This window comes from Bos mutus, chromosome 5 (assembly GCF_027580195.1).
Source record: "Bos mutus isolate GX-2022 chromosome 5, NWIPB_WYAK_1.1, whole genome shotgun sequence".
NCBI lineage: Eukaryota > Metazoa > Chordata > Mammalia > Artiodactyla > Bovidae > Bos > Bos mutus.
In genome coordinates this window covers 70161863-70175038 of record NC_091621.1, presented here as the reverse complement: position 1 = coordinate 70175038, position 13176 = coordinate 70161863, and the positions used below count along the sequence as shown (strand labels likewise).

At 34.6% G+C, this 13176-nt stretch overlaps 1 protein-coding gene across 1 annotated transcript in view; it reads left to right on the top strand.

Moving 5' to 3' along the window:
- Positions 1-13176, top strand: part of TRHDE (thyrotropin releasing hormone degrading enzyme) — a 446473-nt gene that overhangs the window by 341291 nt on the left and 92006 nt on the right. The window contains 3 exon segments of the mRNA XM_070371007.1: positions 1126-1196; positions 1823-2011; positions 8400-8488. Coding sequence (XP_070227108.1) covers positions 1126-1196; positions 1823-2011; positions 8400-8488 — 349 coding nt within the window.

Sequence of the window (13176 nt, the reverse complement as noted above, 5' to 3'; positions counted from 1 at the left end):
TGTAATTTTTCAGTAAAGTTATTCCTAACACTTGATGGTGACGATGTATTTGTGATTGCTGAGTGTTGGGCGTTGCATCTCTACGGGTCTGATTAAGCAGGGGTTGCCATTTGCTGTGCTGTGAGTTGCCAAGAAAGCGGAATCTGTCACAGGTGCTACAATTTGTATTTCAGAAAATTTTCTTCCCCAACTTTAATTATCCCCAAAGTATTCCACTCTACATAAAGTACTGAAAGGAGTCAGCATTTTTTTTTTCAGTTTTAGTACTATGATGTAAATTAGAATTTTGCCTACTACCTACGTGTTCTAGAGATCATGAAATTTCAGATGAATGAGGGGATACTGTTTTATATCTTTCCACTTTGGATTCAGAAAAAAATAATGTCAAGGAGTCATAAATAACATATTCACAGTGACATAAACCATGCTTCTTAGAAAGACATGAAACAGAAGTATATACAGTTAACTACTAGTGATGGAAAATGGAAAATGTGAAGCCCTAAGCTTTAAAATAGTATATAAACTCAGGATTGATTTTTTTATTAAATATTAATGTGTTTCAAGCTCATGAAAATAAGCATGTATCGTTTTGTACAAGGCAGCCTGTCCTTTGCAGAGAGACTAGGTAACTGGAGAGGTCATGGAGATAGTCATCACCTTTTTGGCAAAACAATCCCTCTTCGCATTTGTACATATAAGTCAGGTTTTTGGTTTCTTTTTTTCTTTTCCCATAAGACAAAATATGTTTTCAACACTTCAGCATGAAATCCTGATGAGAAAGTTTCCCCTAAATATTTCACTGCATAAGTGGTTTCTTCAAAATTGCCTGAGTTTAACTTGCTAAATTTGAGGAAGATATTTGACCCTGGAAATCCATAAGAAGTGATGACATATATGAAAATAAATTTTAAGAGATTAGTACTGTTTGATGATTTAATTAAAAATATGCTGTAGTTCAATCTCTTTGGAATATTTTAAAATGAGATTCTTTTATTTTTTGGCATGTCTTTATCGTTTTAATATAGTTCCAACAATTGGAAATAATTAATTAAACTGAGAAACAAATGTGTTTACTGGAAATTACTTAGCCTTTGAATTTTAATTACTATTTTATATTCTTTGTAGGATTACTTAACTATTCATAAGTATGGCAATGCAGCCAGAAATGATCTCTGGAATACACTGTCAGAGGTAAAGTATAGGAAGCTTGAAAACCAAAGCCTCTTCCTGAATATTTGAATTGAGTTTATAAAACATTCATAACTTTTATTGACACTGATGGTTTGTTTTCACTTTTTATGTTTCCCTTTTCTTGATATGCTTTCTTGTTTTGTATTTGATGTATTATAAGGATGATGAGGTTTAAAAATTAATTCAGCTACAAATTGTTAAGATACCTTGCCTAGTTTCAAATATGATAATACTTCTGAAATCTGATTTTAATATGGTGTCAGATATTCATGTTTGAGTGAAATATTGACGGTAAAGAATTTTTTCTCTATAAATGAATAGAAGCATTTAATACTAGACACACTGGATATGTTAATGATGCTTCAAGTACTTGCTTTAACAATAAAATATGTTTTATCCTCCATTAGGTTAAAAATGTTAATATTGATAAAGCTTTCATTTCTGTTATATACACATGAAGCTTAAGCTAAGGCAAGAAGATTAATTTTACTAACACAGTATATTAGTTTCACTGATTTTAAGTGTTTTCATCCTGAAATAAGTCATAAAGGTAAACATGAAAATGGTTTAATGTTAATTATGTTTATAATTCATGTTTATAAAATTAATTTATACAATTTTAATTATAAAGGCTTTAAAAAAGGAATGGAAAATACGTAAATATACAAGAAGTAATGGATCAGTGGACTCTCCAGATGGGTTATCCCGTTATCACCATCTTGGGAAATACAACAGCTGAAAATAGAATAATAATTACCCAGCAGCATTTTATTTATGATATCAGTGCTAAAACTAAAGCACATGAACCTCAAAATAACAGGTACAATTTTTTTTTACGTGAAAAAAATCCTTTTTTTTGCACTTTAACATTTTAAAAAGAATTGATAACATAATTATGAAATGTATGTGAAATATAGTTTTCATTTCTTTATTTGCATATGATGTTTTCATTTTGAGCCCTTTTTCACTTCCATTTCCAGATATTTTAACTATCAATGTGACAGCATACCAAAGTTGTTTCATTAAGAGGACAGGATTTAAATTATTATGGTCATTTAAAAAAATGTTGTTCAGTCAGTAAGTTGTGTCCGACTCTGTGAGCCCATGGACTGCAGCATGCCAGGCTTCCCTGTCCTTCATTATCTCCCGGAGTCGGCTCAAACTCATGTCCACTGAGTAGGTGATGGTATCTAATTTTACCTAATATCTAATGGTATCTAATCTAACCATCTCAGCCTTTGTTACCCCACTTCTCGTTTTGCCTTCAGTCTTTCCCAGGATGAGGGAAAAATAAAATAAAATAATGTATGATTTTTTACTTTTCCCTATAAATGTTTATTGAATTAAATTTAAGAAAGTTAAAATATTTTGAAATGAATAGTATTGAGAAAACTGAGATTTATAAAACAGACAATCCTGCTACCTGCTAAGTTGCTTCAGTCGTGTCTGACTCTGTGCGACCCCATAGACGGCAGCTCACCAGGTTCCGCAGTCCCTGGGATTCTCCAGGCAAGAACACTGGATTGGATTGCCATTTTCTTCTCCAATGCATGAAAGTGAAAAGTGAAAGTGAAGTCGCTCAGTCGTGTCTGACTCTTCGAGACCCCATGGACTGCAGCCTACCAGGCTCCTCCATCCATGGGATTTTCCAGGCAAGAGTACTGGAGTGGGTTGCCATTGCCTTCTCTGAAAAACAGACAATAGAAACTAACAATCCAGAAAGACCTGTTAAAACCAACAGAAATATAAAACCAAGATAAATAGTGTTTGAACCAAAGGAACTCAAACTAGATCCATTTAGTCTATGTATCAAAGTCACATAGTATCAAAATATGTTCCTTTCCTTAACTTTTAGTGTTTAAAAACCACTAAATGCAACATACATAGAATTTGATTTGTTGTTATTTTAACTTTCATTTGAAATTCTTATTTCATTACTGAAAATTCAGCATATAGTGTTTATTTTCTATTTCATGTTTTCCCACTGTTTTGCATTTTATTAAAGCTGAGCCAAGGAAAGATAGTATAACTTAAATCATTGCATTTTCTTTTTTTCTAAAGTATCTTGATAAGAAGTCGAGAACTGGGGACAGGGAAGGATGGAGGTTAAATTAATAAGTTAAATGAGGTGTGGACTGTAGACTGATCATGCTGTCTCCCATGTGGAATATTAAGAATTCTGATTTGATCGTGCACCAGTATCTAGGTTATACAAAGCATGCATTAACTTTCTTTGTTATATCTAAATGGAACAGACATCATTCTAAGTAGGGTAGCTCCAAGACAGAGTCCACGTAGAAGTGACTGAGAAGTCATGGATGTTTTCTGCTGACTAAATTGGGAAGCCACTTAAGAAAGTATTGTAAGTTTCCTGGTCAGTAGATACACTGTCCTTCAATAAACTGCCCTTGCAATTCAACTGTTTGGACCTGTGGAATACAAGGTACTTTTCTGCCACATTATCAGGGTCTGATCCTGTCAACACTTCTTTACCCAGGCTGAATCACTCACAGCTGCCAAACAGTGCTTCCAGTCAACCACTGTCTGGCCCCAGGTGAAACCTGCTTATGCATCACCCTAGGCCTGCCAGGAAGTGCATAAAAAATACTTGACTGTGGCAGAGTCAGAGATTCAGGCCATGCCTTTGAAAATGATCAAGCTGACACAAGCATCACTGATGCAGAAAAACATAAAGGACATGCAAACGATAGAACACATTTTGAACAAAAATATTCTGTCAACCTATAACATGCTCCAGATGTATCAGCCACGAGTCTCATTCTCTAAAGTAAGACTTTCTTCCAGGATGTATAGGCATATATAGCATCTACAGAGCTTTGCTTTTGCTGAAGTTATAAAATCACATGGATGTTTTGAATGCTGAGAACTTGGCATAGAAAATATTGAGTGAGATAATGCATGGAATCCCATCAGCCTCAACATTTATTTTTTATCTATTTTGAAATAATAGAGTTTACAGTTGAAATTTTAGTATTCACTTTTATATAACTGATCATTTAATTCACTATAATGTTGTGGTCAATTCTATCTGCTCTTTGTAAACTTCTTAGATCTTCATTATATAATGCAAATAGTGCAGTAAAACATAGAGCTCATTTATGCCAGAAACCCCACTGAGAATATTTTCTAGGACAGCATAATCAATTCTTTGTCTTCGATTTTGTAGAGGACACTAGAATACTATAACATGCCTAGAACATTTTAAATGTACACAGTCATTAAAAGGCAGAGACATTACTTTGCCAGCAAAGGTCAGTATAGTCAAAGATATGGTTTTCCCCGTAGTGATGTATGGATGTGAGAGCTGGACCATAGAGAAGGCTGAGCACTTAAAGATTGATGCTTTTGAACTGTGGTGTTGGTTGACTCTTGAGAGTCCCTTGGACTGCAAGGAGATCAAACCAGTTCATCCTAAAGGAAATCAATCCTCAATACTCATTGGAAGGTCTGACGCTGAAGCTGAAGCTCCAGTACTTTGGCAACTGATGCGAAGAGCTGACTCATTAGAAAAGCCCTGATGTTGGGAAAGACTGAAGACAAGAGAAGAATGGGACGACAGAGGATGAGATGGTTGGATGGCATCACTAATTCAGTGGATATGAGTTTGAGCAAGCTCCAGGAGATGGTGATGGACAGGGAAGCCTGGTGTGCTGCAGTCCATGGGGTTGCAAAGAGCTGGATGCGACTGAGCGACTGAACAACAATAGTCATTTTATTTTTCATATGAGGTAGCTAGCTATGTTACAGCAGAGAAAGGAAAGATTTTTATATAATAATTACATAAAGTTAGTTGATATATGAAAGTAACATATTTGCTAGTATTTTTATATTTGGAAAGTTGTAACTTTGTGTAGCTTTTTTCTTTTAATAAAGTTAATATAAAGATTCAGTAATGTCTCTCACATGTATGAAGCTTCTTGGAGTCTTGTGCTATCGAGAGTTACATTTATCTCCTTTTGTTTTGGGTCTAATGACAGCGGCCTCTGAGAACCATTTTTCATGGCATCTGCTTGAATGCTTTACTAATACTGGTACAATTAAAAAGAGAAAAAGATTTTTCACTCAAGCTAAAATAAGCAACTATTCTTTTCTACCTTAACATAATCATTAGAATAAACATTGCTTTATTATAAAAATGTGACCTACATGAAGAGAGGTATTCTCAGGGACTATTAAAGAAAAAAATTATCTGGAGAGTCTGTTGAAATGTATTGTTTTTCTTTTCTTCTTAAAATTATATGACAGAACATTCAAGTTAAATTTAAGGGGCAGGTGTACAAGCTACTTTCACACATTCTTTTTTCTAGTTTCTTTTAAAATATAACTCACTGTGTCTTGGATTTTTTTTCTTTTTTTTTCTTTTTGCAGCACACCGCACAGAGCTTTTCGCCCACAATATAGAGGGTCCCTAGCCTTTTAAGTTGTAATTACAAAGGAACATAATTGTCATTCTTTGATCTTAAAATGAAATTGGTGGAAAGTTCAAATATATGTTGATTGGAAAGTTACAAAAAATAACTTGTAGGGTTCCCATTTCCTTCTCAGGGGATCTTCCAGACCCAGGGATCTAACTGAGGTCTCCCACCTTGCAGGCAGACTCTTTAACCTCTGAGCCACCAGGGAAGCCCCATAGTATTTACAGTATAGCCAAATGTGCTTAGTGATTTGTAATTTTTATTTTGTCTTTGTGACAATGTATAGATTTTGTTTTTGTGTCTATCAATACATGTACATACATGCATATATATACACACTCACACACAGACACATAGGCATATAGAATACAGGCCAAAAATATTCCTAAGAAAAACATAGAGGCTATTTTAAAAGTTTTACAAAAATGTCCTGATGGTTGTGTCCTGATACCTTTTTTTTCCTTTTTGCATCTGAATATTGCTATACACTGCAGTGTTGTCATTTAGGAAAGTTTTTTGTGTGTGGAATTGTCTGTAAACAACATGCAGGTATTGATATTAATCTCTTTTTCTGCACTTTTGAGACTTTTGTGAAAACTCAAATATCAAAACCTCAATTTTATTATTATATATAATTTCATTATTTATAAGAGTGAAGTTTAAATAAGTGTAAAATTAGAAGTATAATTATATTAGGAGCAAATAATCTTCATAAATATTTTATGACCATGCTATAAAAAGATACATTTATCCTTGAAAAGTTTTAAGCATCTTTAATATATCTTTTGCCCTTTAACTGATACTTATTTGATGTCAAAATTTAGTTGCCCCAACTCAATACAGAAGACATATACTAAAAAAATCTATTTCATAAAGTTAATCTCTATTATAGACTGATATGGTTCCTTTTATTTTACTTCAATTCAATCCCATTCAATCCATTTCAACAACAACTTATGGAACACCTTTCATTTCCAGGCTTTTGAAAGATCTTGGGTACACAAAAGTGAGTTCATAGCTTAATTGAGAATTAGATGCAGAGTTAGGTATTGTTGTCTCTTAATAATTTCAATTAAAATGATTCCATACTTTTAGAGAACAGCTATAATCTAATGATCGACATCATTATTTTTAGAGAACAGCTGTATCTGTCTACATCTAAGTTTCTACCTCAGTTCTCTGTATATCTTCCTCACAGTAAATCCATTTAAAAATATTTCTGGCATATTCTTAGTTTCATGTTACGAGTTTTAGGATATTTGTTAAAGAGTGTATATGGGTTGTGTTTACCAACGTGTGTTCTAAATGCAATACTATTTTGCTGCTGCTGCTGCTAAGTCGCTTCAGTCGTGTCCGACTCTGTGTGACCCCATAGACGGCAGCCCACCAGGCTCCCCCGTCCCTGGGATTCTCCAGGCAAGAACACTGGAGTGGGTTGCCATTTCCTCTCCAAAGCATGAAAGTATAGGTTGTTTATTTCCTGACCTGTCTGGAGTCCACTATAGTATAGCATCATGTCTTCCCTTAGTGGGGACTCAAAATATTTCTCTGAATAAGTATAGCATATACTTTTTAAAATTTAGAATCTTAAACATATTAACTTTTGTTGGAGATAATAGTCGATATAAAACTAGAAATTTCTCCTAGTCTTCTGTTTGGAGTTTTGTGCTACTAGTATATTGTTTATTGTGACTACGAAACATGAAATGATAAACGAATAATCACATTCAGCATGACAGATTTGGAGATGTCCCCCCCTATTAAAAGGCATATTAATTCTATTTTTAGGTGTATAGCTCTGACATGTTCCCTGAAAAATTCTCCATTAACTCTCATGGGTACTGAGATCATACAGCATATCTTCTTATAGTTTTTAAGTTAGAAATAGTTTTCACATATTGCATATTGTTGTCTACCCCTCTTGTTAATGATACAGTGATTGGTCAACATAATCTGGCTGTATTATAGGGGGGCAAAATGTAGTCCCCGGATTTTGTTATAAGACTATCCAGCTTATCTCTGGCTGCTCATTTGAAGTTAAATTGGTACTACTTCATGTACAAGTTTAGGCCTCAATTTTTGTCCTATCAAAAGTCATAGCCTACAAAATGCTTCTCTTTAATAGCTGAGACTCATGACTGATCCCTGCATGTTGGTGGATGATTTCACATATCAATTTGGAAAATCCACTTTAGAAAACAGAGCATTAAGTGTGTGTTACAGTATTCTTTGTATTCATCTGGATTTCAGGGATATCTAATTAATTTTTCTTTTTGTCCTTACTTTGCTGTGTAACTTTAGGTATGCTATATTAAGTTTTCTTTAAAAAATTACAAGTTTTTTCTAAAAATAGTTAGACAAGTAAATGAGAAGAATGTTGAAATGTAAATACATAAACCCACTGAAATGTGCAGTAATATATAGAAAGCAGTTATTTTAAGACTTTAATCAATATATTATGTGGCTCAGATTTATAGATTTTAGCTACTTTTTATTCCTCATGTAAAATGCAAATCTTTTTTCCCCCCAAGATAAATTGTTTTTCTGGTAGTCATCCTTTTGTATTGAAATTAAAACTCTTAGAAGTCAAGTCTGCTTAGTGAGTTGAAAGAGTAAATTCATTTTGACTTACTCCTTACATTTATGACTGGGGAATCTTTTAAATTTTCCTAAAGAGAATAATAAAAAAAAATCACATGGAAGATGTATAGGAAATACTGTTTATTTGTTACAACCCTTTTTAATTCCTAAAGTTTGTCTTTTATTTTGCAGTTACCTGTGGCAGATTCCATTAACTATTGTGGTAGGAAATAGAAGCCATGTATCTTCAGAAGCAATTATTTGGGTGTCTAACAAATCAGGTAAAACATATATTTTCCTCTGAGGAACTACTTGGTCTCAAATAAATGTTTAGCAACTTAACTTCTGGTTTCAGCTGTTATAAACATGTGAATAAAGACAAATTAGAGAATATAGAAGAATAATCTCTATAAAGTTAAGTATAGTCTAATTTCAGTCTATTGATATAATTATTAAATTTGCGTCTTTGATTGTAAAGAGAAAAATAAAAACAAAATTCTTATAGTATTAGTTTTAACTGTTTTAAACTGCATTATTTTGTAATCCCAAATGTAATTAATTTATAATCATAGTTCCCAATAGAGCAGTATGTCAAGCACTGAAACACTGGCCACATATTTATTTATTTTTTTTTTAATTAAAAAATATTTATTATTATTATTATTTTTTTAACTTTACAATATTGTATTGGTTTTGCCATACATCAACATGCATCCGCCATGGGTGTACATGTGTTCCCCATCCTGAACCCCCCTCCCACCTCCCTCCCATATCATCCCTCTGGGTCATCCCAGTGCACCAGCCCCAAGCATCCTGTATCCTGCATCAAACCTGGACTGGCGATTCGTTTCTTATATGATATTATACATGTTTTAATGCAATTCTCCCAAATCATCCCCCTCCTCCCTCTCCCACAGAGTCCAAAAGACTGTTCTATACATCTGTGTCTCTTTTGCTGTCTTGCATACAGGGTTGTCGTTATCATCTTTCTAAATTCCATATATATGCGTTAGTATACTGTATTGGTGTTTTTCTTTCTGGCTTACTTCACTCTGTATAATAGGCTCCAGTTTCATCCACCTCATTAGAACTGGCTCAAATGTATTCTTTTTAATGACTGAGTAATACTCCATTGTGTATATGTACCAAAGCTTTCTTATCCATTCATCTGCTGATGGACATCTAGGTTGCTTCCATGTCCTGGCTATTATAAACAGTTCTGCAATGAACATTGGGGTACACATGTCTCTTTCCCTTCTGGTTTCTTCAGTGTGTATGCCCAGCAGTGGGATTGCTGGGTCGTATGGCAGTTCTATTTCCAGTTTTTTACAGAATCTCCACACTGTTCTCCATAGTGGCTGTACTAGTTTGCATTCCCACCAACAGTGTAAGAGGGTTCCCTTTTCTCCACATCCTCTCCAGCATTTATTGCTTGTGGACTTTTGGATCACAGCCATTCTGACTGGCATGAAATGGTACCTCATGATCCTCTACATAGAAAACCCTGAAGACTCCACCAGAAAATTACTAGAGCTAATCAATGAATATAGTAAAGTTGCAGGATATAAAATCAACACACAGAAATCCCTTGCATTCCTATACACTAATAATGAGAAAATAGAAAGAGAAATTAAAGAAACAATTCCATTCACCATTGCAACGAAAAGAATAAAATACTTAGGAATATATCTGCCTAAAGAAACTAAAGACCTATATATAGAAAACTATAAAACACTGATGAAAGAAATCAAAGAGGACACTAATAGATGGAGAAATATACCATGTTCATGGATTGGAAGAATCAATATAGTGAAAATGAGTATACTACCCAAAGCAATCTATAGATTGAATGCAATCCCTATCAAGCTACCAACGGGATTTTTCACAGAGCTAGGACAAATAATTTCACAATTTGTATGGAAATACAAAAAGCCTCGAATAGCCAAAGCAATCTTGAGAAAGAAGAATGGAACTGGAGGAATCAACCTACCTGACTTCAGGCTCTACTACAAAGCCACAGTCATCAAGACAGTATGGTACTAGCACAAAGACAGAAATATAGATCAATGGAACAAAATAGAAAGCCCAGAGATAAATCCACGCACCTATGGACACCTTATCTTTGACAAAGGAGACAAGAATATACAATGGATTAAAGACAATCTCTTTAACAAGTGGTGCTGGGAAAACTGGTCAACCACTTGTAAAAGAATGACACTAGAGCACTTTCTAACACCATACACAAAAATAAACTCAAAATGGATTAAAGATCTAAACATAAGACCAGAAACTATAAAACTCTTACAGGAGAACATAGGCAAAACACTCTCTGACATACATCACAGCAGAGTTCTCTATGATCCATCTCCTAGAATATTGGAAATAAAAGCAAAAATAAACAAATGGGATCTAATTAAAATTAAAAGCTTCTGCACAACAAAAGAAACTATAAGCAAGGTGAAAAGACAGCCTTCCGAATGGGAGAAAATAATAGCAAATGAAGCAACTGACAACTAATCTCAAAAATATACAAGCAACTCTTCCAGCTCAATTCCCGAAAAATAAATGACCCAATCAAAAAATGGGCCAAAGAACTAAATAGACATTTCTCCAAAGAAGACATACAGATGGCTAACAAACACATGAAAAGATGCTCCACATCACTCATTATCAGAGAAATGCAAATTAAAACCACAATATGGCCACATATTTAATTCCACTTTCCAGCTATCTTCTCTTTATTAGACTGGCCCTTTATATAGAATGGGTCTGGCAGTAGTTTCCATAAAATTAGATAATTATAGAGCCAGATATGAGAGGCCTTGGTAGCTCATCAAACCATCCTTTAGGTAGGGTTAATGCTCAAGGAGCAGAGAAAGATGGGATTCTATTCTGTTTCTAAATATCTTCAAGTAAGATAGTGACTTATTTCAATTCACTATCAGAAAGCTATTTCTTGAAACCAATCCAAATCCTTCATGCTAGAGTGTGAACCAGGTCTCTTTTATTTCTCTTTTCCACTGAATTGAAAAAGCAATGATCATTTTTATGTAACAGCTCATTTAGATTTAAATGGTCAAGTATTCCACATTTTGTTTTTCTTACTGTTTTCTCATATTCTGCTAATATATCTTTTCTTACTATTTTATAAGCATCATTTTAAACAAATCTTTTCTTGAAATAAGGTGAAGTATAAATAAATAACAAAATACTGTTTCTTCCCCTCAGTCTAGTTATTATTCAGTTTAGTTCAGTTCAGTCACTCAGTCATGTCCAACTCTTTGCAACCCCATGAATTGCAGCATGCCAGCCCTCCCTGTCCATCACCAGCTCCCGGAGTTCACTCAAACTCACGTCCATCGAGTCAGTGATGCCATCCACCCATCTCATCCTCTGTCATTCCCTTCTCCTCCTTCCCCCAATCCCTTCCAGCATCAGAGTCTTTTCCAATGAGTCAACTCTTCACATGAGGTGGCCAAAGTATTGGAGTTTCAGCTTTAGCATCAGTCCTTCCAAAGAACACCCAGGACTGATCTCCTTTAGAATGGACTGGCTATTATTAGGGAGATGTAAATGGTCAAAATACATACACACATAAATACAAGACAAAGGTTTTACAGCAGAATCTAATCTGCTTACCAGAAACATAAACTCTTGTTTCTCCAGTTGAATTTTTATTCAAATGTTCATGTTACTGTATTTTTAACACATATTATGAAAATATGTGCTTTTATTTATATACACTGTGTGTAAAACATTCATATATAATGCAATGATGCACTGAAAGGCTTACTTTAAAATGTATTGGTGTATCTCCTTTTAAATTGCTTACTATAATCTATTCTTTTCATTTCTTTGAATTAGTTTTTATACCATGCTTTGAGTTCACACTTACTGTATTTTCTTTATACTTCTCTTTTACCTTCATGTAGTTGCTTTATTTATCTACATAATTTATTATGAAATGATGAGTGGAAGCAGTGAGCTCCTATTGTAATAATTCAGCTATTAGAATGAAGTCTTCGCTCCATAGAATTGCTAGCGACACAAAATAGAAGAGTTTTCAGAAATAAAGTAAAAAGGTAGAAGGTAGAATAGAAATGGGAAATTAGATACTGATCCAGTGTCAGGATCAGCCCCAGCTTTCACATTTAGACAGTGTAGGGATTCAGGGCAAGTCTGATTCTTCTTCAACTCTTTTCTCAGGGTCCATTTCCTCTAACTCCCTAGTTATTTCTATGGTGTTATCCATGATGTCCACAGATTATCTACAATAGTATCATGACCTTTATTTTTATTGAAGTTTGGTTGATTTACAATACGATGTCAGTTTCAGGTGTACAGAATGGTGATTCAATATTTTTGCAGATGATACTCCATTTTGGGCTTCCTTGGTGGCTCAGTGCTAAGGAATCCACCTGTAATGCAGGAAGATCCTGGGTTGGGAAGATCCCCTGGAGGAGGGCATGGCAACCCACTCCAGTGTTCTTGCCTGGAGAATCCCATGGACTGAGGAGCCTGGAGGGGCTATGGTCCATAAGATCACAAAGAATTGGACATGACTGAAGTGACTGAGCACACATGCCCACATACTCCATTTTAAATTATTACTATCATGGCTTTTCTTGACCAATGACCACAGGTTGTTGTACTGGTATTTGAGAGATTTTTTTTTTTTTATAGTCTTTTATTGTTAATCAGAAATAATAACAACATGATATTTCAAGCCATAGCTTGCCTAAAAAGTCCTCTGTGGTCACACATTTGATTGTTACACACAGCTGCATAGTTTTGGGCAACGTGTAACTCTAGGACATGATATTTACGTGGACTGTGGTATTACTTTGGCTTCCCTAGTGGCTCAGACGCCTGCAGTGCAGGAGATCCTGGTTCAGTCCCTGGGTGGGGAAGATCCCCTGGAGAAGGAAATGGCTACCCACTCCATTATTCCTGCCTGTAGAGTTGCATA